This window comes from Neoarius graeffei, chromosome 4, assembly GCF_027579695.1.
Source record: "Neoarius graeffei isolate fNeoGra1 chromosome 4, fNeoGra1.pri, whole genome shotgun sequence".
NCBI lineage: Eukaryota > Metazoa > Chordata > Actinopteri > Siluriformes > Ariidae > Neoarius > Neoarius graeffei.
Genome location: NC_083572.1, coordinates 111,942,230 through 111,966,393, shown reverse-complemented (window position 1 = coordinate 111,966,393; position 24,164 = coordinate 111,942,230). Strand labels below are relative to the sequence as shown.

At 44.4% G+C, this 24,164-nt stretch overlaps 1 protein-coding gene across 6 annotated transcripts in view; it reads left to right on the top strand.

The window, feature by feature from the left end:
* Window positions 1-22,312, top strand: part of hdac7b (histone deacetylase 7b) — a 40,727-nt gene extending 18,415 nt beyond the window's left edge. For 4 of the 6 annotated variants that reach the window (XM_060920195.1, XM_060920192.1, XM_060920193.1 and 1 more), the window contains exons 11-20: window positions 5,746-5,916; window positions 9,999-10,063; window positions 10,153-10,234; window positions 10,985-11,095; window positions 11,199-11,296; window positions 11,421-11,539; window positions 17,197-17,330; window positions 17,418-17,502; window positions 17,654-17,792; window positions 21,264-22,312. In XM_060920195.1, coding sequence (XP_060776178.1) covers window positions 5,746-5,916; window positions 9,999-10,063; window positions 10,153-10,234; window positions 10,985-11,095; window positions 11,199-11,296; window positions 11,421-11,539; window positions 17,197-17,330; window positions 17,418-17,502; window positions 17,654-17,792; window positions 21,264-21,336 — 1,077 coding nt within the window. In that variant the 3' untranslated portion in view covers window positions 21,337-22,312. The remainder of the gene's footprint in view (window positions 1-5,745; window positions 5,917-9,998; window positions 10,064-10,152; window positions 10,235-10,984; window positions 11,096-11,198; window positions 11,297-11,420; window positions 11,540-17,196; window positions 17,331-17,417; window positions 17,503-17,653; window positions 17,793-21,263) is intronic. The other 2 variants (XM_060920196.1, XM_060920197.1) reach the window with 1 other exon arrangement.
* Window positions 22,313-24,164: the final 1,852 nt, after the last annotated feature.

Sequence of the window (24,164 nt, the reverse complement as noted above, 5' to 3'; positions counted from 1 at the left end):
CCTCTTGGTTGGGGAAGAGTGGTGGTTGGTAACCTAGGGAGCACTGGAAGGGTGAGAGACCTGTGGCAGATGAAGGCAAAGTGTTATGAGTGTACTCGATCCAGGGTAGGTACTTACTCCAAGAACTGGCATCCCTGGACACCATGCACCTGAGTGCAACCTCCAAAGCCTGGTTTGCCCATTCTGCCTGGCCGTTGGTCTGTGGGTGGAAGCCTAAGGTGAGACTACAGGTGGCCCCGATGAGTTTGCAGAAGGCCCTCCAGAACTGTGCAGTGAACTGAGGGCCCCTGTCAGAAACGATGTCGGTGGGTAGTCCATGTAGGTGGAAGATGTGGTGGATGAGTAATTCTGTGGTTTCTTTGGCTGAGGGGAGCTTGGGCAGAGGAATGAAATGAATGGTCTTGGAGAAACAGTCAATGACAGTGAGGATGCATGTGTTGCCACCTGAATTGGGGAGTCCAGTGACGAAGTCCAGGGCGATGTGAGACGGTCAATGTGGAGTCAGGAGGGTCTTAGCAAGCCGGCAGGGGGTCGATTGGCTGTCTTGTTCCGGGAGCATGTGTCACAGGATGCTACAAACTCCTGGACATCCTCTTTGATGGATGGCCACCAAAAGTGCTGCTGGATGAGTGCCAGGGTTCAGGCGGCTCCTGGATGACAGGCCAGCTTGGAGCCATGACCCCACTGCAGCACCTGGGTTTGCACAGGACAGGGAACAAACAGATGGTTAGGAGGAGTATCGTTGGGGTTACCTTCACCGGGGTCCTGCTCCAGGGCTTTCTGCATGAGCATCTCAACCTCTAGAATGGCGGCTCCCACCAGGCAGTGTGGAGGAAGGATGGTCTCGGGTGGCTTGGATTCCTCTTGGTGGGAAGAAAACATCCTGGACAGGGCGTCGGGTTTATCGTTCTTGGAGCCTGGGCAATAGGAAAGCGCGAAGTTGAACCGGAAGAAGAAGAGAGAGACCAACGGGCTTGACAGGAATTCAGGCGTTTGGCGGACTTGAGGTATTCCAGATTCTTATGGTCGGTCCAGACTAGGAAGGGGAGCTCCGACCCCTCGAGCCAGTGCCTCCACTCCCCCAAGGCTAGTTTAACAGCCAGTAGTTCTCGGTCCCCGATGTCGGAATTCCGTTCGGCTGGGGATAGCCGGTGGGAGAAGAAGGAGCATGGGTGGACCTTGTCGTCACTGACCCTCTGGTATAGTATAGCTCTGACCCCTGACTCGGAAGTGTCGACCTTGACAATAAACTGCTTGGTAGGATCGGGTATGGCGAGAATGGGTGCTGTGGTAAACCTGTGCTTGAGTGTGGAAAAGGCTTTCTCTGCTTCCTCCCCCCACTTGAATTGGGTCTTGGTTGAGGTCAGGGCTGAAAGAGGTCCGGCCACCATGCTGAAATTGCAAATGAAGCGCCTGCAGAAACTAGCAAATCCTAGGAAGCACTGGAGCTCTCATCTCAAAGATGGGGTGGGCCAATCCGCAACTGCCTCGAGCTTGAGGGGGTCCATCTGGATCCTTGCCGGGGAGATGATGAATCCCAGAAATGAGACAGAGCTCTGGTGAAATTCGCTCTTTTCCGCCTTGATGAATAACTTGTTCTCTAGCAGGCGCTGGAGGACCTGCCAGACGTGACCCCGATGTTCCTCCAGGGAGCGGGAGAAGATACACAAAAATGAAGATGCTTAGGAAGTCCCTTAAGATGTCGTTAACGAGTGCCTGGAAGACTGCGGGCGCATTGTCAGGCCGAAAAGGACCACGAGGTACTCGTAGTGACCAGTGGTGGCGTTAAAGGCCATCTTCCACTCATCCCCCTCCCTGATCCTGATGAGATGGTATGCATTGCGTTGATCTAGCTTGGTGAATAACTTGGCTCCCTGGAGTAGTTCAAAGGCTGTGGTCATGAGTGGTAGTGGGTAGCAGTTCTTGACCGTGAAGGCATTGAGACCCCGATAGTCAATGCAGGGGCAGAGCAACTTGTCCTTTTCCACAAAGAAGAATCCAGCCCCTGCTGGGGAAGAGGAAGGACGGATGATCCCAGCTGCCAAAGATTCGGAGATGTACTTCTCCATGGCTTGCCTTTCGATGGGAGAGAGTAGAGTCATCCTTTGGGTGGCGCTGTCCTGGGTAGGAGGTCGATACCACAGTCATAGGGTCTGTGAGGAGGGAGGGACACTGCTCAGGTCTTGCTAAAAACAAGTTTGAGATCCAGATATGCCAAAGGCACGTGAGAGAGGTCGGGGAACTCGCTGGCTGAAGGCTGCAGTGGTTTGGCGGGAGGCAGAGCAGAGTTCAGACAGGAAGTTAGGCAGGACTGGCTCCAGCCTAGGATGGTGTTGTCAGCCCAGTTAAGGTGGGGGTTGTGCTGCATTAACCATGGTAATCCTAGAACAATGGGTACGTGGGGATTGTTCATGACGTGAAGTTGGATGGTCTGAGTGGTTACCGGAAATCCTTAGGGTGAGTGGGGCGGTAAGGTGGGTGATGCTGGTCAAGCCAGTGCCACTGAGTGTCAGGACAGTGAGAGGGACGTCAAGAGCAAGTAGCAGGATTCCCAGACGCTTGGCAGTGGTGGAGCAGATCAAGTTCCTGTCCGCCCCTGAGTCGACAAGGGCCTGGAGGTGGTGATGCTGGTTGTCACGGATAATGATGACAGGAAGTAATGGATGATTAGCGAGGGACTGGTTTCGAGCATTGCTCACCAGGGCCCCTTGATTCACTGGTGGGCTCGTCCTTTTAGCGGGCAGGCTCAGCAGATGTGTCCCAGCTGACCACAGTAGAAGCAGGCCCCTGTGCTCCGCCGGCATTGTCGTTCCTCCGCTGACACCCGAACCCGGTCTACCTGCATGAGTTCAACGGACACGGCGGGAGGTGGAGAGGAGGTGAATCTGGGGTGGTTCTTCTCTCTCCTCCATTGCTGGATCCGAGTGTTGATGTGGTTGGCGAGGTCCATGAGGCTGGAGAGGTCTGACGGCAGTTCCTGCAATACCAACTTTCCTTGATGGCATCAGACAAGCCGTGCAGGAATGCGTCGATCTGGGTGTTCTCCTTCCAACTGCACAAAGCCGTCAACGTCCGGAACTCAATGGCGTAATCCGAGATAGACCGGGACCCCTGCCGCAGCTCCATGAGCTCTCTGGCCGCCTCCCGGCAGGACAGAGAGCAGTCGAAAGTTTGCCTCATCTCCTCGGAGAAATCCTTGAAACTGGAACAAAAGGGTGCATTGGCATCCCAGACTGCAGTTCTCCACTCTCTGGCCTTGCCGGTGAGGAGCGTTATTGTATATGCTACCTGGGAGCATTCTGTGGGGAAGGCCAGAGGTTGCAGTTCTAGAATCAACGAACATTGAGACAAAAACGATCTGCAAGTACCTGGTTCTCCATTGTAGGGCTGAGGTGTCGGAAGCCTCGGTTCATGGAAAATGGTGGTGGCAGGAGCTGAAGTAGGAGAAAGCTGAGCAGGGGTAGGCACAGCTTGACAGCACTGCATCTGCGTGGTGAGAAGGTTGAGTGCGTTGAACAGGGTGGCGAGGTTCTGGGTAATTTGTTGTAGGTCTTGTTGGTGGGTCCCGAGGAGAGTCCCTTGCTGCTGGATGGCCGTTCTCAGATGGGCGAGTTCTGCTGGATCCATGTTGGCCAGAACGTACTGTTAGGATTGGTGGAGGTGTGGTGGAATTAGGATCCAAAAGCAGAACACAGACAGTAATCCAATAAATAAGATGATTTAATCCAGAGAAGAAAGGGCGTGGCAAAAAGGTAAACAAACAGGACAATAAACAAATGGCAAAAATAGTCAGGGCAAAAAGAAGCAAACAACTTGACAAAAACACGAGACAGGCAAAGACAAAAATGCTAGTGTAAAAAACCATGAACAAGAAAAAACCCTTAGTGCAAAAAAACATGAACAAGAAAAGTAACTAGAAAGAAAAAAACATGAGAAGCAAGAGCACCACAGAAATGGCTAGAGTAGCAAACGAAACATTCTGGCAAAAACAGAGTCTGAGAATGGCCTTTAAATAAGCAGCAGTGAAAACCAGGAAGTAAGTTCAGGGGAGAAGGAATTCCTGTCCCGGATCGGCGCTGGTGTGAGAGATCCGTAATCTCCAGAGTGGATGTCCGGGGTGGAGCATGACAGTTTGGGTCATGGCGACAGCGTGTGTATGTCAGCCTCGGTTCAGAGGTTTCAGTTTGGAAAACTGTAAGAGGTAAGAGTAGAATAATATAAAGTACAGGCACTTGGTATATTTTACTTCTGTGATTTTTACATTGCTCATTTTTGGATTGCGTTTCATTTTTGTGGCTACTGCCTCATAGAGTAAATATATATGCTATATTTACTGTAATGGACATGGGATCAGAAAACTATTTTATTTATAAGCAGCAGCCACATGGACCCATAGGGTACCGATTTTTTTCGTGATATCTTCCTTCATATTCATCATAAGTGCTATCAGGTGAGGTTTGTTTTGCCTGGCAACACTTATTATTATTATTATCATTATTATTATTATTATTATTATTATTGGCATCACGGTGGTGTAGTGGTTAGCGCTGTCGCCTCACAGCAAGAAGGTCCGGGTTCGAGCCCCGTGGCCGGTGAGGGCCTTTCTGTGTGGAGTTTGCATGTTCTCCCCGTGTCCGCGTGGGTTTCCTCTGGGTGCTCTGGTTTCCCCCACAGTCCAAAGGCATGCAGGTTAGGTTAACTGGTGACTCTAAATTGACTGTAGGTGTGAGTGTGAATGGTTGTCTGTGTCTATGTGTCAGCCCTGTGATGACCTGGCGACTTGTCCAGGGTGTACCCCGCCTTTCGCCCGTAGTCAGCTGGGATAGGCTCCAGCTTGCCTGCGACCCTGTAGAACAGGATAAAGTGGCTAGAGATAATCTCATCTCATTATCTCTAGCCGCTTTATCCTTCTACAGGGTCGCAAGTACAGTGATGATGATGATGGCTATAAATAAACAGTTGTCAGTGTGAGTGTGAATGGGGTATTGGTCAGTAAGTAATACTCCTGCTACTCAGGCAAGAGAGATGAGTTTGATCAGCCTGATGGTGGTGCTGTAGTACAGGATTTACAATTAATCTCATATCTCATGAACTATAAGTCCTTCAGAAATCATTTTGCCAAATTCCTTTTTTCCTGATGGTCCAAAGTATTTCAAATTAGATAGAAAGCTAATTTGCATAATATACAAACCCTACTCTTGCAAATTAGTCCCAGGATATTTGCCATATCTTCACAGAATTGGGGTCCAATTACTCAGAAGAGTGTGAACCACAATAATTATCTAAAACATTGAGATTTGTAAACGATATGGCCGCCACAATCTAATCAGCTCTTGTGAGGTGGAGCCTAATTTACTCAAACAGGAAGTCATGATTGGTTACATGGATTTATATGAGACTTAGGACTTAGGAGGTCTGAGGGTTCTGCATAGTTTGGTGTGCGGCCATACAAAAGGGGTGGGGCTAAGTTGAAATAACTGTTTCTCAGTCACTGTAAGTCCGATTGAGCTGAAATTAGGGGTGCTGGATCTCTGTCCAAATCTGTAAGCAGATTTCTACTCATCACCGGGTTACAAAAAAAATGCCTTCCATCAGCCAATCACACAGTTATTGTTGAGTTGCAATCACAAAACGTGATCTACAGACATTCAGGGTAGCTTGGCAAGAAGTATTTGCTATTAGCAGCAGGTGCTTGGACCCCAGAAATTGCTGCTTGAAGCTGTTATTACTATTATTTTTTTCCAGTGGATCAAAGGCAAACAGTGCAGTATGGAGGCTGTACAGGTGCTTCATCAGAACTGCTCTTTTGCTTCTTATGGATCGAGTCCTCCGAGTCCTCAGCAGCCTCCCGCAGTGAAGATGGCAGCAGGCTGTGTGACAGAGCTCGTTCTGCTCGTCGCTCAGGGTCGAATAAGGGTAAGACACAATGAGACACAGGCAACATAGAAACCTCCCTAAACTTAAAGATGCATCAGGTAAGATTTGTCAAATGACTCAAATGTGGGTCACTGAAGGGGGGCAGCACAGTGGTGTAGTGGTTAGCACTGTCGCTTCACAGCAAGAAGGTTCTGGGTTTGAGCCCAGTGGCCGATGAGGGCCTTTCTGTGTAGAGTTTGCATGTTCTCCCCGTGTCTGTGTGGGTTTCCTCCGGGTGCTCCGGTTTCCCCCACAGTCCAAAGACATGCCCTCCATCCATCCATCCATCCATCCATCCATCTTCTAGTGCTTATCCGGCTCCAGGTCGTGGGGGTAGCAGCCTAAGCAGAGCAGCTCAGACTTCCCTCTCCCCAGTCACCTCCACCAGCTCTTCCGGGGGAATACCGAGGCATTCCCAGGCCAGCCGAGAGATGTAATCTCTCCAGCGTGTCCTGGGTCTGCCCCGGGGTCTCCTCCCAGTGGGGCATGCCCAGAAAACCTCCCTTGGGAGGTGTCCAGGGGGCATCCTAACAAGGTGCCCAAACCACCTCAACTGACTCCTTTCGATGTGGAGGAGCAGCGGTTCTACTCCGAGTCTCTTCCAAATTACCAAGCTTCTCACCCTGTCTCTAAGGGAGAGCCCAGCCACCCTGTGGAGAAAACTCATTTCTACTGCTTGTATCTGCGATCTCATTCTTTCGGTCACTACCCATAGCTCATGACCATAGGTGAGAGTGGGAATGTAGATGGACCAGTAAATTGAGAGCTTTGCCTTTTAGCTCAGCTCTCTCTTTACCACAACAGACCAGTTTAGCATCTGCCTCACTGCTGATGCTGCCCTGATCCTTCTGTCCAACTCCCATTCCCCCTTACCCTCACTCATGAACAAAACCCCGAGATACTTAAACTCCTCCACTTTAGGTAGCGACTCCCCCCTGACCTGGAGTAGGCACTCCACCTGTTTCCAGCTGAGCACCATGGCTACGGACTTGGAGGTGCTGATCCTCATCCCAGCCTCTTCACACTCAGCTGCAAACCGTCCCAGCGCATGCTGTAAGTCACAGATTGATGCAGCCAACAGGACCACATCATCCGTAAAAAGCAGAGACATGATCCTGATGCCACCAAACCAGACACCCTCCGCCCCTTGGCTGCATCTAGAAATTCTGTCGATAAAAGTTATGAACAGAACCAGTGACAAAGAACAGCCCTGGCGGAGTCCAACATGCACCAGGAACGAGTCTGACTTACTGCCGGCAATGCAAACCAAACTCCTGCTCTGGTCATACAGGGACCGAATGGCCTGCAGTAGTGGGCCCTGAGCCCCATACTCCTGAAGCACCCCCCACAGGGCACCATGAGGGACATGGTCATAAGCCTTCTCCAGGTCCATAAAACACATGTAGACTGATTGGGCAAACTCCCATGCACCCTCCAGTACCCTTGCAAGGGTAAAGAGCTGGTCCAGTGTTCCACGACCAGGACGAAAACCACATTGTTCCTCCTGAATCTGAGGTTCGACTATCGACCGGACTCTCCTCTCCAGCACCCCAGCATAGGCTTTCCCAGGGAGGCTGAGAAGTGTGATCCCCCTATAGTTGGAACACACTCTCCGGTCTCCCTTTTTAAAAAGGGGACCACCACCCCAGTCTGCCAATCCAGAGGCACTGTCCCTGACCTCCACACAGTGTTGAAGAGGCGTGTCAGCCAAGACAGCCTAACAACATCCAGTGCCTTCAGGAACTCAGGACGAATCTCATCCACCCCCGGAGCCCAGCCACCGAGCAGCTTTTTAACTACCTCGGCAACCTCAGCCCCTGTGATAGGCAGAGGTGGAAAAACCCGGGTGCAGAAAGTAAAAACCCTGCCACATTTTTGCTCCAGCCAATTCAATGAACCAGCTGATCCTAATTACCACATCCCCTAAGCCAGGTTGATGAGCTAATTGGTGAAATCACCTGTGTTGAGAGCACAGGCAGAAGGAAAACCTAAGCAGGACTTTTACTTTGTCAATCCAGTTTTTCCACCTCTGGTGATAGGCGAGTCCTCCCAAGCACCCTCAGACTCTGCATCCTCCTCAGACAACATGAAGTTGGGATTGAGGAGATTGGGGATTACCACCACAACAGGCACCAACAACCTTGCAACCACAGCTCTGCATGGCCGCCTCAGCAATGGAGGTGCGGAACATGGTCTACTCAGACTCAATGTCCCCATCCTCCCCTGGTATGCTGTTGAAGCTCTGCCGGATGTGATAGTTGAAGATCTGACGGACGAGAGCCTCTGCCAGACGTTCCCAGCATACCCTCACTACTTGTTTGGGCCTGCCCAGTCTGTCCGGCCTCCTCCCCCACCATCTGATCCAGCTTGCCACCAGGTAGTGATCAGTTGACAGCTCTGCTCCTCTCTTCACCCGAGTGTCCAAGACATACGGTCGTAGATCAGATGAAATGACTACAAAGTCAATCATCGATCTGCGGCCTAGAGTGTCCTCATGCCACGTGCACTTATGGACACCCTTATGCTCAAACATGGTGTTCATTATGGCCAAACCGTGCATGGCACAAAAGTCAGTTCCTCCCAATCACACCCCTCCAGGTCTCATTGTCATTGCCCACGTGAGGATTGAAGTCCCCCAGTAAAACAATGGAGTCCCCTTGTGGTGCACTGTCTAGCACCCCACTCAAGGACTCCAAGAAGGCCAGGTACTCCGAACTACCATTTGGCGCATAAGCGCAAATGATAGTCAGCAACCGTTCCCCGACCCAAAGGTGCAGGGAAACGACCCTCTCATTCACTGGGGAGAACTCCGATGTTAGCGTGCCAAACTGGGGGCCTACCAATAGCCCCACCCCTGCCCGGCGCCGCTCACCCACTCACCCTTTGTAACTCCAGCATAGAAGAGAGTCCAACTCCTCTCCAGGAAATTGGTTCCAGAGCCCAAGCTATGCGTTGAGGTGAGCCCAACTATATCTAGTTGGTACCGCTCAACCTCACGCACAAGCTCAGGCTCCTTTCCCACCAGAGAGGTGACATTCCATGTCCCAAAAGCCAGTTTTGTCAGCCAAGGATCAGTATGCCAGGGCCTCCGCCTTTGACTGCCACACAATCCACAGTGCACCAGACCCTTACGGCACCGCCTGCGGGTGGTGGGTCCACAGGAGAGTGGTTCCGTGTTGCTCATTCGGGCTGGGCCCTGCTGGGCCCCACGGATATAGGCCTGAACACCAGTCATTCCCTGATGAGCCCCTCCCCCAGGCCTGGCTCCAGGGTGGGGACCTGGTCCGGGCAAGGGTACTCGGATACCTGTTTTTCTTTCATAAGGGTCCTTTTTGAACCGCTCTTCGTCTGACCTCTCATCTAGGACCTGTTTGCCTTGGGAGACCCTACCAGGGGCAATTACCCTGACAACATAGCTCCTAGAATCCCTGAGGCACTCAAACCCCTCCACCACATTAAGGTGATGATTAAGGAGGGGTCCAAAGGCATGCAGGTTAGGATAATTGGTGACTCTAAATTGACCATAGGTGTGAATGTGAGTGTGAATGGTTGTTTGTCTCTGTGTGTCAGCCCTGTGATGATCTGGTGACTTGTCCAGGGTGTACCCCGCCTTTCACCCAGAGTCAGCTGGGATAGGATCCAGCTCGTGACCCTGCACAGGATTAATGGCTACAGATAATGGATGGATGGATGGATGGATCACTGAAGGTTAAACGGATATTAAACTCGAGCTTAATCAAGAGTTAATTAATATTCAAGGCAAACATTTTGTTCAATGAGTTTTCAGGATTTTTCTGTTTGTTTTCCTCAAAGTTTTTTTTTTATCATTAACTTCAGACTGTATGCATTTATTTATTTATTTATTTATTTATCCATGTGTCACACTACTACAGAGTAATAGTTCACTCTTTCTCGTATGCACAAGTGTAATGAGGCGTGAACATGTGGGAAAGAACTGTACAAAAAGGTCACTTTGAGAATATTTACGAAGCTTTTCCTTTCAGGTTCAGGTTTTGTAAATCTCCACATTACTTCTAATATCGAAGGAACGTGACTGTGTAAATGTCTGTGTCTCAAAACAGAACGGCTTTGCAATAGTACAACCACACGGACATGAGGCCTCACAATCATCACCCTCTAAGTCAGAGTAAGTACTGTAGTACACACACACACACACACACACACACACTTTCATACCCTTACAGTTTATAATTATTTCTCTCTTCTACTCTTTAGGGCTACTTTTAGTCCAGTAGCAATCGCTGCAAAACAGCTCCAGAAAAAACATAAGAACAGAAAGATTCTCATTCTGGACTGGGTGACACACACACACACACACACACACACACACTGATCAAATGTTCATCAAAAATTAATGTAGCTTTCATCAAACATAATGTTCATCAAATACATCTCAAACAAACAAACAATAAACATTCATCAAACATTCATAACGTTCATGAAATGTACAACTAACATTCATCAAATGTTCATCATTAATGTTAATCAAACGTTCATCAAACAGCCATCATTAATAATGTTAATCAAACGTTCATCATCATTAATAATGTTAATCAAACATTCATCAAATGTTCATCATTAATAATATTAATCAAACGTTCATCAAACACTCATCATTAGTAATGTTCATCAAATGTTAAAAGAAAATGCATCAAGCATGAATGAAACACATCAAATGTTGATCAAACATTCATCAAACATTAATAAAAATCATCATTCATCATTATTGATAATCAAATTAATCAAATGTTAATAGAAATACATCAAAGATTATTGAAATGTACATCAAATTATTGTTCATCATTCATTATTCATCATTAATAATGTTCATCAAATGTTAATAGAAAATACTTCAAACATTAATGAAACGTACAGCAAATGTTCCTCAAACATTCATCAGCTGTTCATCAAACACATCAAACATTAAAGCTGTTCATCTGTCGTACATCAACATACATCAGACGCTAATTCAGGCTGGAGTCCATCACACGGTGCCACACACTGAGTCGGTGCTGTCTGTCTAAACAGAACTCTTGTGCATTTTTAGGACGTTCATCATTGTAACATAACTCAGGAAATGTTCTACAGAGACCCGGATGTTCTCCACATCTCTTTACATCGCTATGGCAACAGTGCTGCGTCAGGACGACCTGATGAAGTGAGTGCTGAGCGCACATCATTGTGTTTTTAATGCATTCGTCATCATACTTCATCTTTATACATCATACATTATTTATGTGCATGTGTGTGTGTGTGTGTAGGTGGGCTTGGATGATGGAGAAGGTTTTAACGTTAATGTGGAATGGTTATATGATCTGGACCCACCCGTAGGAGACGCGGAATACTTGGCAGCATTCAGGTATAAGATAACGATCTGCAGCTTGTGCATAGAGGTGCATGTGTGACTGTGTGAGGTCACAGGTCAGAGGTCAGTGTGAGCTGCACTAACACCCCAGTGTGCTAACACTGCTGTCTTTGTGCAGGACCGTGATCAAGCCGATTGCCCAGGAGTTCTCACCCGACATCATCTTGATATCCACACAGTTCGACACTGTCGATGGTCATCCAGCATCACGGGGAGGACCGAGAGTCTCCGCCCAGTGTAGACATCAAACACACAAACACACAAACTGAGCACATACATCAATCACACATCACCAACTTAATTGTATTTTGTAAACATAAATGAAGTTAGAATTTGATGCCTGTAACACACTCAGTAAAAGTTGGGACAGAGACAAAATGAGACTGAAAAGTTTATCGGATATTCAAATGACACCATTCTGGAAGATTCCACAATAAGCAGGTTAATTGGTCATATGATTAGGTTTAAAAGGAGCCGCACCAAAGGCTCAGTCTGTGTAAGTAAGGATGGGCGTGGCTCACTGCTTTGTGCCAAAATTCCTGAGAGAATTGTTCGTCAATTCAAAAAGAATATTTCTCAATGCAAGATTTTAGGTTTTTCAAAATCTATAGTCCATAATACTGTGAAAACATTCAGGGGATTCAGAGACATCTCAGTGCGTAAAGAGTGGGGTCAGAAACCACTGTTGAATGGGCGTGACCTTCGAGCTCTCAGGTGGCACTGCCTGAGAAACCGTCATGCTAATGTGACAAATACAGCCACATGGGCCCTGGAGGACTTCAGAAAACCGCCGTCACTTAACACAGTGCACCGCTGCATCCAGAAATACAACCTAAAGCTGTATTACACAAGGAGGAAGCCATTCATCAATTCTATACAGAAACACCACCGATATCTCTGGGCCGGAACTCATCTCAGATGGACCTAAAGACAGTGGAAACGTTCTGTGATCAGATGAGTCACATTTCAGCTCGTTTTCAGGAAAACCGGATGTCGAATTCTCAGTGCCAAAGGTGAACATGACCATCCAGTTTATTATCAGAGCAAGGTGCGAAAGCAGCATCTGTGATGGTATGGGGGGGATCAGTGCCCACAGCATGGGTGAGCTACATGTGTGTGAAGGTACTAATATATTTGGATTTTAGAGAGACATTCGTCAAGGCAATATCTTTTCCCAGGAAGTCCATGCTTATTTGAGCAGGACAATGCTATGCCTCATTCTGCACGGGCTACAACAGCAATGGCTTCATAGACACAGAGTATATGTGCTTGACTGGCCTGCTGCCAGTCCAGATCTGTCTCCTATTGAGAATGTATGATGAGGAGAATCAGACAACGGTGACCACAGACCAGGGGCGATTTCTCAGAGACAACAAGGGAAGCCGAACTTCCCCTAAAATTCTCTCCCCAAACTGCGGCGTCTACAACATTGAATTCTCATTAAAACAATAACTTGCATAACATAATATATGCCCAAGATTGTATTTACGTTCATAACTATCCCTATGTCATCCTGTAACTTATCTGAGTGATGTCTGATGAACTTGCAGTTCGCTACGAGAATCACCTTTGCTGCCAGGCTGTAACCTTTCTTATTTCAATGGGCTCTATGGACTGGCAGCCGGGTATCCGTTGCAGTCTATGAGACGGCTCTGAACAGCCAATTTCGGCTAGTTGTTATTGGTTAAAATCGACAAAATCGCCACTTCCGGGGAAGCCGGGTATCTCTGAGGGTAAACGGGACATGGGAGGGCCAAGAAGCCGGGCTGATAAAGGATTATTGGAGGTGGTGTTTGAAAGACATGAGGAGGGCGGTCGCTGTACTTCGGCGTCGGCGAGGAACACGGTAAGCATGATCAGTCAGTCCCTAGCGGATGTCGAGAAAGTGTAGTCATGTGCCAAAGTGCTGTCCGAATTTCTTTTCACATTTCTTCTCATTGATGTCTCTGTACATTACTCTGTAAATAAATGTAAATATTACTCGTTGTGCTCCGTTAACTTTCATCCATTCTATCAGTTTGATCATTCGTGAATTCACTCGTTTATTTCATTAGTAGTTCAATCAACGTGGTTGTAGGCTAGCTTGAGCCTTATTGGGATCTGCAGTGCTAGCTGCTAACAGCTGGTATCTATCTGCTATAATGGCAAAGTACGGCCAGTCATTTTGCCCCGCCCCCGCCTCGCGCTCCATCCGGTGCGGTAGTGATGTCCCGTTGCTCGCACGCCGCAGCAGAGACCCGCACGACCTTCAGCCGGTACAGTCGCTGTTCTTTTACCACCTCCGTTGTTCTCATCTTTCCGGTGTGTTCTTGATTTTTCCATTGTGTCCTATTTTGCCATATCAAATACCCAAAATGGTATCGTATTATTCATATTTAAGTGAATAATCAATTCAGTCATCATAACTTGGCATTTTTAACCCAAACAATCAAAAAGAGGAAATTTTTTCAATATTTTCAAAAAAGATTACAAAAACATTTGAATTGTAATAAAAAAAAAAATTCCACAGCAGAGGCCAGATAAAGCAAGACGCTATCTTTATTCTTATTAAACATGATAAAAGAAACATTGAGTGTTAGGTAAATACAAAAAAAAAAAAGTAAAATTAGAAAATTTATTTTTTGACCATAATGTCCCAAATGAGAGCGCAGTTTCTGAGACGGACCCACATAACAACAAATTGACTCATGACAAATAACAAATAATTGAAAAATTGTATTATGTAGACCTAAAACTGAGCTTCCCCTATTTCAAAGCCCACCAGCCGCCACTGCCACAGACTGTGGATCAGCTGAAATCGTGTATCAAGAAAGAATGGACAAAACTTCAAATTGCAAAACTGCAACAATTAGCATCCTCAGATCCCATACGATTAAAAATTGTGATTAAAGGAAAGGTGATGTAACACATCGGTAATAATGCCTCTGTTCCACCTGTCCCAGGAGGCGGAGTTACATCATCACATGTCGGCCATTTTGTTTATTATGTCACTCTTAAGGCAGCAAAAATATGAAACAGTGGAACAAAAACAAACAAATGCTGAGCTGTGTCTCACACATCACCTTTAGGAGAAAGGAGAAATCAGCAAAAATCCGTCACGGTGAAATAAGACAGGAAGCAAATGAAAGTTTACATCCTCACACACTGGAGAGGACGGAGAACAAACGCCAAGCGAGATGTTTTCAAAATATTGTTTGTTGAATAATTTAGGGATCGTCTGAAAACTAGAAAAGGAACATTTTAAATAAGATTCATTTCAATCAAACAGAAATGAAACTTAAAATCACTTTTATGTTTCAACATTTTAACCTCGTTATATCCAAATCTCTGTTAATCATCTGAAGATTAGAGTTTAATGCCCTTTTTAGACAGTCCTTTAATTATTCCATATAAAAGCAGCCGTACTGTGAATCATTCCTGAGTCATGTCTGAAACCGTGACAGGGTAACTTCACGCTTTATTTCACACTCGCTTACTTTCACTACCTGGCACATGATATTAATAATAAATGCTAATTAAGCGTTTCACAACACTCAGTCAGCTTTTGTCGTGACAGGAAGTTGTGTAAATGCTTGGGAAAGTGTTTTGTTGATACACTCGTGTCCTTTGGGGCTGTTATGTTGCATTAAGATTTAAAAAAAGAGATGTTTTGTTTAAAATGGGAAGAGAAAGTCATGGCGTCGGTGTGATGCACCACGTGGGGAGAGGAACCGTGACTCAGCCTGACATGACTCGGTTTCACGGGATATTATTTTTGGAATGTCCGTCAACTGGTGTATTTACAAATCCTTGAAATTGTGTATCTTGGGGGAGCCATGGCTTAATGGTTAGAGTTGTGCCTTTGGGACCAAAAGGTTGCTGGTTCAATTCCCTAGACCAGCAGGAACAGCTGAAGTGACCCTTGAGCAAGGCACCTAACCCCCCTGCTGCTCCCCAGGGTATGCTGTATGTCACTCTGGATCAGAGTGTCTGCTAAATACCTGTAATGTAGTTCTTCTTCTTCTTCTTTCAGCTGCTCCCATTAGGGGTCACCATCGCAGATCCTCCTTCCCAATTTATGAAAGGTTTTACACCAGATGACCTTCCTGACGCAACCCTCCCCAATCTATCCAACCTTGGGACCGGCACTAAGTATGCACTGACTTGTCTGACCCCAGTGGCTGGGTATTTTGCCAAATCTGCATGTCTTTGAACTGTGGGGGAAACCGGAGCACCCAGAGGCACGGGGAGAACATGCAAACTCCACACAGAAAGGCCTCCATTGGCCACTAGGCTCAAACCCAGAACCTGCTGGCTGTGAGGCAACAGTGATGACCATGACACCACCGTATATCTAGTTAATAAAAGTAAAATAAATCAAACTGATACCTGAACCTGATTCAGTTTTAAGTGCTGATTTCTCACTAGGGGCGGTGCCTGATTATTTCTTGAATCCTGATTGGACAAAATGGCAACGACAAAATCAAACCTGCATTTAAAATTTGTGACCTTTTGAAATTTCTCATCTCATCTCATTATCTCTAGCCGCTTTATCCTTCTATAGGGTCGCAGGCAAGCTGGAGCCTATCCCAGCTGACTACGGGCGAAAGGCGGGGTACACCCTGGACAAGTCGCCAGGTCATCACAGGGCTGACACATAGACACAGACAACCATTCACACTCACATTCACACCTACGCTCAATTTAGAGTCACCAGTTAACCTAACCTGCATGTCTTTGGACTGTGGGGGAAACCGGAGCACCCGGAGGAAACCCACGCGGACACGGGGAGAACATGCAAACTCCGCACAGAAAGGCCCTCGCCGGCCACAGGGCTCGAACTTGGACCTTCTTGCTGTGAGGCGACAGCACTAACCACTACACCACCGTGCCGCCCACCTTTTGAAATTTAACAAACACAATTTAAAAATAGCCAAAATTTTTATTTTTATTTTGCACATCTGATTATTTTTAAGCTGAATTAAAAAAAATAAAAATGCCGATAGTAATTAGACCACAAGCTGGCCTCGTGGCTAGCGTGTCCAAATTTTAACTAAAATATTCCTATCCTGTGACATTTGGTTCCTACCAAGAAATGAAAACAAGCCCAAAGGTAACACACGCCTTACAGGTGGTATATGGTAAATCAGATTTGCGTCACAGGAAATAAAAATCCTCATGAAATTTTATGCTGTATTTTGCTGTAAAGTTCAATTCAGTAAACTGAACATGTTTACAGTCATTTTAATTTCTATCAGGAGATTGCAAGTTCTCTCGTGGTCAGGTCACACCGAAGACCATCATAAAAATGGTACCTACTGCCATCTGGTGAGGCACGCTGCAATACAGATGTGAGTGGAGAGTCAAATTTTCGTGGTTACCAGAGGACCCGCCCCCCACTGTTACCCCAACGATGTAATAGGCAAGAAGCCAAGGGCTACAGAAACGGAGATCAGCGCCGCCCAATGTGCCTTAAGGGCCTGGTTAGTACTGGGACGGGAGACTGCCTGGGAAGACCAGGTCCTTTCTTGACTTGATAGAAATTAAAATGACTGTAAACATGTTCAGTTTACTGAATTGAACTTTACAGCAAAATACAGCATAAAATTTCATGAGGATTTTTATTTCCTGTGACGCAAATCTGATTTACTATATGCCACCTGTAAGGCGTGTGTTACCTTTGGGCATGTTTTCATTTCTTGGTAGGAACCAAATGCCACAGGATAGGAATATTTTAGTTAAAGATCTTGTGGGGACGTCTGTCAGGTCCCCATGAGGAAAACCGCATTTTTACTTTAATTTTATTTTTATTAAAAGATCTGATCTGTTTCCTTTCCCTTTAGTGTTAGATTGAGGTGAAGGATAGCGTTAATTAGAGAAATGAATAATCAAAGGTTTGTGTGTGTGTGTTGTAGGTTTCGGACTCCTCACTCAGAACCTGATGGAGCTCTCCGGAGGTCGTGTTGTCGTGGTGTTAGAGCGAGGTCATGACGTCCCAGCCGTGTGCGAGGCGTCTAAGGCGTGTGTTAATGCTCTGTTAAAGAAGAAGGTCACACACACACACGACACTTTAAACACTGCTCCATCAGACAGAATGTGTCCAGAGGTGCCTGAGTGTGTGTGTGTGTGTGTGTAGATTGTGTTTCTGTCAGATGATGTTCTGATGAAGAAGCCGTGTGCTGCAGCAGTTCAGTCTCTGTGCAGAGTTCTGCAGATCCACAGTGAGTGTGTGTTCTGAGCTTACACACAGGGGATATACAGTAGAGTGCAAAAGTTTGTGCACCCAAGTGATTGAACAGTGTAATGATTTCTGTAACAGACATTGTGTTGGATGTAAAACTCTCTGTGTGTGTGTGTGTGTGTGTGTGTCAGGTCAGTACTGGACATCTGTGAAAACTTTGAAACACACCGTGGCTGAGTCATGGTTACAGGCCAAGGGGAAACATTCAGCACATGCTGACACAGCCTCAGCCCTCGCCTCGCTCAGCATGACCACCCCGAACTACACCGGGTAACACCAGAACACCCACAAACCAGAACACCAAAACATCAGAACACCCAAACATGAAAACAAACACCACTCTATACCATATTAATATTTGGATTTCAGGTAAAAATTGCTGATGCTGCATTAGTTATGCAACACTGAATTAGAAACCATTGGGACGGAACAGAAAATGAGAAGAAATAAAATGAAAGCAGTGATTTCTAAATTTACTTTGACTTGTATTCTACTGCAGACAGAATGAACCTGATATATTTCATGTTTCGTTGCTCAACTTCATTTCATTTGTTAATATCCATCCATTCCTGCATTTCAGTCCTGCAACACATTTCAAAAAAAGTTGGGACGGGGGAAATCTAGGGTGAGTAATGAGGTACAACAATTAAATAATGATGTAATTTGAAACAGGTGACTGTAATCATGATTCGGTACAAAATCAGTATCCAGGAAAGGCCGAGTCTTTGAGGAGTAAAGACGGGCTGAGGAGCTCCAGATTGTCAACAAATGCATGAAAAAATACTGAAATGTTTACAAACCAATCTTCCTCAAAGAAGGATATGAAGAGATTTGGATACCGTAAATCCTCTAATATAGGCCGGGGCCTTTATTTCACTCAAGTGCATCTTGGTCCAGGCCATTATTGGAAGGAGGCCAGAATTAGAGGCAGGCCTCTATTTCTATTTGAGCAAAACAGACTACCAGTGGAATGAATAAAAACGAGATTTTGTGTCTATTTGAACCTATAAAATAGGTTGATGCTTGGTTGCCTGGTTACCACCAGACCTACCGGTAATCACAATCAGGGGCGCCTGCAGGGTTGAACTGTAAGGTACGCACTATCGGTGTAATCCCCCCCCCCCCCCAAAAAAAAAATTTTAAAAAAACGCTTGCGTGCTGCAGTTTCTATGAAGAGTCGATCTATAGGCTTATACACAAAACAACGATAGAACTTTAACTTGAAATTGAACAATAGCCTTCCATGAACACAGGCTGATATTTGAACAACATATGTGAACTACACACGACAATAAACAATAAACTCTTTATAGCCTCGATTAGAATCTAGTGAACTTGCTCAGCACTACCGCACGCACGACTCTGACACACACTGTAGCGCAACGTGGGGTACAGAGACTCGCTGAAAAACTCCTCGGGTATTTTTCTGAGTTTACCGAAAATCAGAGTAGAAGGAGCCACCCACCCTCTGTCTGGTTTGAAGCGGTTCTGTAGGACATTGAGCTTTACAGAGTCCGGTGCACATTTTAAGGCATCTGGTTGAAGTTTACCGATGTCTGATAAATCTGATGTCAGTGATAGCGGGCTGACTCGTGGCTCATTAGTAAAGCTATCTGATGGCTCATTTGTCAGCAAGGTGGAGCAACCATCTACTTCTGATCGTAAGGGACATGGGGAGATGTAGGTGTTCTTATATGAAATTCACTGGATGTATGGCTAGTTTCAAACTCAGAGGTAGATGAAGGCAATTCCCTCAAAGGAACTGAGCTCGCATCCAGCTGCAGCGTACTGCTGCTAGGTTGCGGAGGAGTAGAAGCTGCCGGTGCCGTGTTACTAGCTGATACTGGAGAGGACTGGCAAGCAGATGACACCCCTGGATCACTGCTTTTGGACTTTTTCGTAAAAGTCTGAAACAAGCTCGTTTGTTTCAGGGTTCGTTTACTCATTTTTGACTCGCTTCTCAATAAATTCTCGCACAAGCTCTGACTACTGACGATTGTCTGTCTCCGTTTCTCAAAACTGGAGAGAATCTCAGTGGTGCAAGAAAAGTATATCTGCATTGACCAATGAGCTTTCTTGGTCACGCACACCACGCCCACTCCTGAAGCACACAAATGCGCCGGCACACACACGTCTCTCTCTCTCTCAAATTATGTTGCATTGTCAAAGCATTCAGGTAACAATTATAATTTTAAAAAAATATCTCTCTCCCCAATGTACGCCTAGTGCGTACGGCCATACGCCTGGCGGCGCCACTGATCACAATTGTCTTTCAGATCGGAACGATTGTGTAAGGCCACTATGATCTCAGAAACATCGTTGGTTATAGCCCCGGCCTGTATTAGAGTCCGGCCATTATTTACCTCCTCCGACAGCGAGACAGGCCAATATTAGAGTCCCGGCCAGTAATGGAATACAGGCCAGTATTCGAGGATTTACTGTATTTCACCCTCTACGGTGCATAATATCATTAAACGATTCAAGGAATCTGGAGGAATTTCAGTGTGTAAAGGGCACAAGCCTAATCTGAACCCCTGTGAGCTCCGATCCCTCACTGCATCAAGAACCATCATTCATCTACAGCTGATATAACCACATGGGCTCGGGATTACTTTGGAAAACCTTTATCAAGCTACAATATGGAGTTACATCCACAAACACCAGTTAAAACTTTACTGTGTAAAAAGGAAGCCTTATGTTAACGGTGTCCAGAAGTGCCATCGACTTCTCTGGGCTCGGACACATCTGGGATGGACCATCACACAGTGGGAACGGGTATTGTGGTCAGATGGATCAGTATTCCAAGTCTTTTTTGGAAGAAATGGACGCCGTGTTCTCTGGAGATGAAAAGGACCATCCAGACTGTTAGCAGGAACAAGTCCAAAAGCCAGGGTGTGTCATGGTATGGGGTTGGGTCAGTGCTCTTGGTAAAGGTAACTTACACTTCTGTGATGGAGCATTAATGCGGAAAAGTCCACTGAGATTTTGGAGCAACATCTGCTGCCTTCAAGATGACGTCTTTTCCAGGGAGATTTCAACAAGACAACGCAAAACCACCTTCTGCTCACATTACAAAGGCGTGGCTGTGGAAGAAGAGGGCGTGTCCACTCGGTCCCCAATAGAGAATGTGTGGAGAATTTAGAAATGAAAAATATGACAGTGACGACCCTGAACTGTTCCACACCTTAAGACCTGTTTACAGGAAGAACGGGACAAAAATAACACCTGAAACACTTCAGCACTTGGAGTCTTCAGTCCATAAACAGCTTTTAAGTGTTGGGAGAAGGAACGGGAACATTATACACATTATAAAGTGGGAAATGATTTACTGATCCAAAATGTTTTCTGAAATGTGTTGCAAGAATCCAAATTGAAATGTGTTTATTTTGAAAAAACAAACAAAATAAATTTCATGAGGTAAAACATCAAATAATGTGCTGTTTTATTGCTCTGAGGTCAAAGATGATTTACAAATCATTGTTTTCAGTTTGAATTTCAATTTCAACACGCCGTCCCAACTTCTTATGATTTGTGGTTGAAAAAAATATTTAATGTAATGGTGATCTTATTGTGTAAATATTAGATTTTTTTGTACTTTTTAACAATTAACTCATATGGTTTTTTAAATACACGAACAAATATTTCCACTCAACTTTTCATGAGTAAACTATATTTAAGACTGCTTGCTGAATTTATTAAAAGTGTAACTACTGATGTCTGTGATGTTCACTGAATGTTCAGCCCCAAGATCTTTGCATTCTGTCATCGTGGAACCGAGCCGGTGGAGCATGATGAAGATGAAATTTTGAAGTGATCTTATCAAGCAAAGGCGAGACGACAGCATAAAACCAGAAATCTGGAACTTTCCTTGTACACACACATTATTTATTTATATATATATATATATATGTGAAGAGTTTGGTTCCAAAACACGATAAACGTCAAATTTGAAAAATTGAAACTCCCGCCACCAAACCATCAGCAATTATTATCTCTTATTCATACCATATTCAGTTTTCGCCAAAACGCGATATCTGCCATTGACTTACACACTGCATTACGGCCTTTCCTTCCAAAACAGAACAAGCACCATCACCAATTTTTCTCAAACCCAGACATATCCATTTGGCCAATCAGAGGCCAGCATTGGTGTGAAGTCTTCTAAGATGGCTGCACCCATGAAGTAGGAAATTGCTTCATCATTTCTCGCATTTATTGGACAATTTCACGCTGAATTATGAATAATTTCAATGGAACGGAGGAGGCCATGATGGTTTCACCAGTGGGGAAGAAACGTAGGCCATCAAAAGCAAATCTTAATCAAGAACACGTTAAGAAAATACAGCATTCGGGTGCCGGGAAAATACCAGACGTTGTGTGCACACAAAGCACGTACATGTGTTTTGCCAGGCTGATATCGCCCACTTTTCAGGATACTAAAGCACATTATATATCCAATTTCAGATATATCCGTCATGAAAGAACACAGTTAAATGGATTTTAAATAGAAAGGGATCTGTAGCATTTTGGGGAAAATGCCGTAGTGTGGATATGTAGCAACTTGACAAAAAAAATTACTTGGTTCAGTTAAAAGCTGTTAATTAGTTCTGGATTTCATTTTTGAAGTTTATCATCATTAAGGAGTTAGTCAATAAATTTTAAAACAGGATACAGTGGTTTTCCTTTTATCACTTACCATAATCAGAAAAAGTGATTTTTCTCAAAACAATGGAATTGGATGTATAGCATTTTAGAATCACACTCATATATATATATATATATATATATATATATATATATATATATATATATAAAACATTAATTATTCTATCCACATTCACTGGATATGAGCAATCATGTGCTCTGATTGGCCACTCTACTACTAGGATATCAGCTCATATACCGTGAGTAGAGAAAAACAAAATGGCAGAGCGTGTTGCTGAACCAACCGAGGACAAAATAAAAACTCTACTCAAAAACAAAACCCCAAAAATGCAAAAAAAAAAAGCAACAAAATATGGAATGAAAGTATTTGATAAAAACATGTCTTTTTTTATTTTTCAAGAATTATCGCATTTTTCACAAATTGCTCCTGTCATTTTGCCGGTTTGTTTACATTCTAAGCAGAAATTATTTTGTCAGACGTTTTGTATAAAGTTTTCATTTATTGAATTTGTAAAAAATAAAAAATTTTTAAATACACTTTTCTCAAAGTCCAGTGAATGTGAAGAGAATAAAACAGTTATTCCACTCAATCTCATTGTACATGGATTATAGACAACTCAGTGCTACGCGCCTCGTCGGCTATCAGCTCATGTACGACTCGATTTTGTAGAATAACTGTTAAATGTTGTCTTTTATTGCTTTATACTTTGTTTTGAATGCAACTTTTTTTCCAAAGTAAAGATCTAAACTAATTGTACATGGCATTAACAGAAATTCAGTGCATTAAAAATGAAGAAAAATATAATACTAAATAAAATTGTTCCAATTTGCTGTGCATAAAATCCAAAATATTTTAATTTAAAACATTGTATTTTGTGATTCTAAAGGCATTCCTACTGTGTTCTCTTTCACTTTTGTAGACTTTTTAATATTAATTTTATCTGAAACACCATCCAGGTTATGGGTCAAAGACAAAAACATAAAAACTAAAAATGTTCAGTGATTAATTTGTATAAAATTTTATGATTTAAAAAAAAGATTAATATGTTCATTTACTTTATTATTATTATTATTTCTAGTTGATGTTATAATGCAGGATGTTGCTCTGAACCGCAGTTTTACTTTTTAGAACTTTATTTCTCCTTTTATAAAAATACACATCACTGCACTTCAGTATTATTTTAGTGCACATGACTTTAACTCATTAAATATTCATACTTTATTTTTTGTTTAAGAAAAAGATCCTTAGGAAAAAAAAAAGATCATTAGAAAGTGTTTGGATTTAAAGGAACGACAGTGATGTGGTTCGATTCTGTTCGAATTCATACAATTCAATACATTTGCATAAAGCATTAGCCCCGCCCACTAAACATAAGCTTCACCTTTGCACATTTAATTTGAATAAGTGTCATTTGAGTTGGTACAGATTTGCAAATAAGGCCAGTTTGCTTGTTTTTTAAGCCAAATAAACTCCTCACTTCTAATTCTAATTATTTTCTGCACTTTTGCTTAGATTTCTAAATGTATTTCAGATTTGGATCTAATCTCATTTATCCATTTCATTTTTAAATGTTTTGTGAAATAATTAACTTTGTGCAGACTTTTAACTGTTACTTGTATAATTTATTGAGAAATAATTGTATACACAAATAATGTATAAAAACTTTCTAAAGTAAAAAAATTTCTTATTAATTTGTGACGTGCAGCTGTAGATGCAAGTCTTTGATATACTTGTCACACACATCACATCACATTATCTGTAGCTGCTTTATCCTGTTCTACAGGGTCGCAGGCAAGCTGGAGCCTATCCCAGCTGACTACGGGTGAAAGGCGGGGTTCACCCTGGACAAGTCGCCAGGTCATCACAGGGCTGACACATAGACACAGACAACCATTCACACTCACATTCACACCTATGCTCAATTTAGAGTCACCAGTTAACCTAACCTGCATGTCTTTGGACTGTGGGGGAAACCG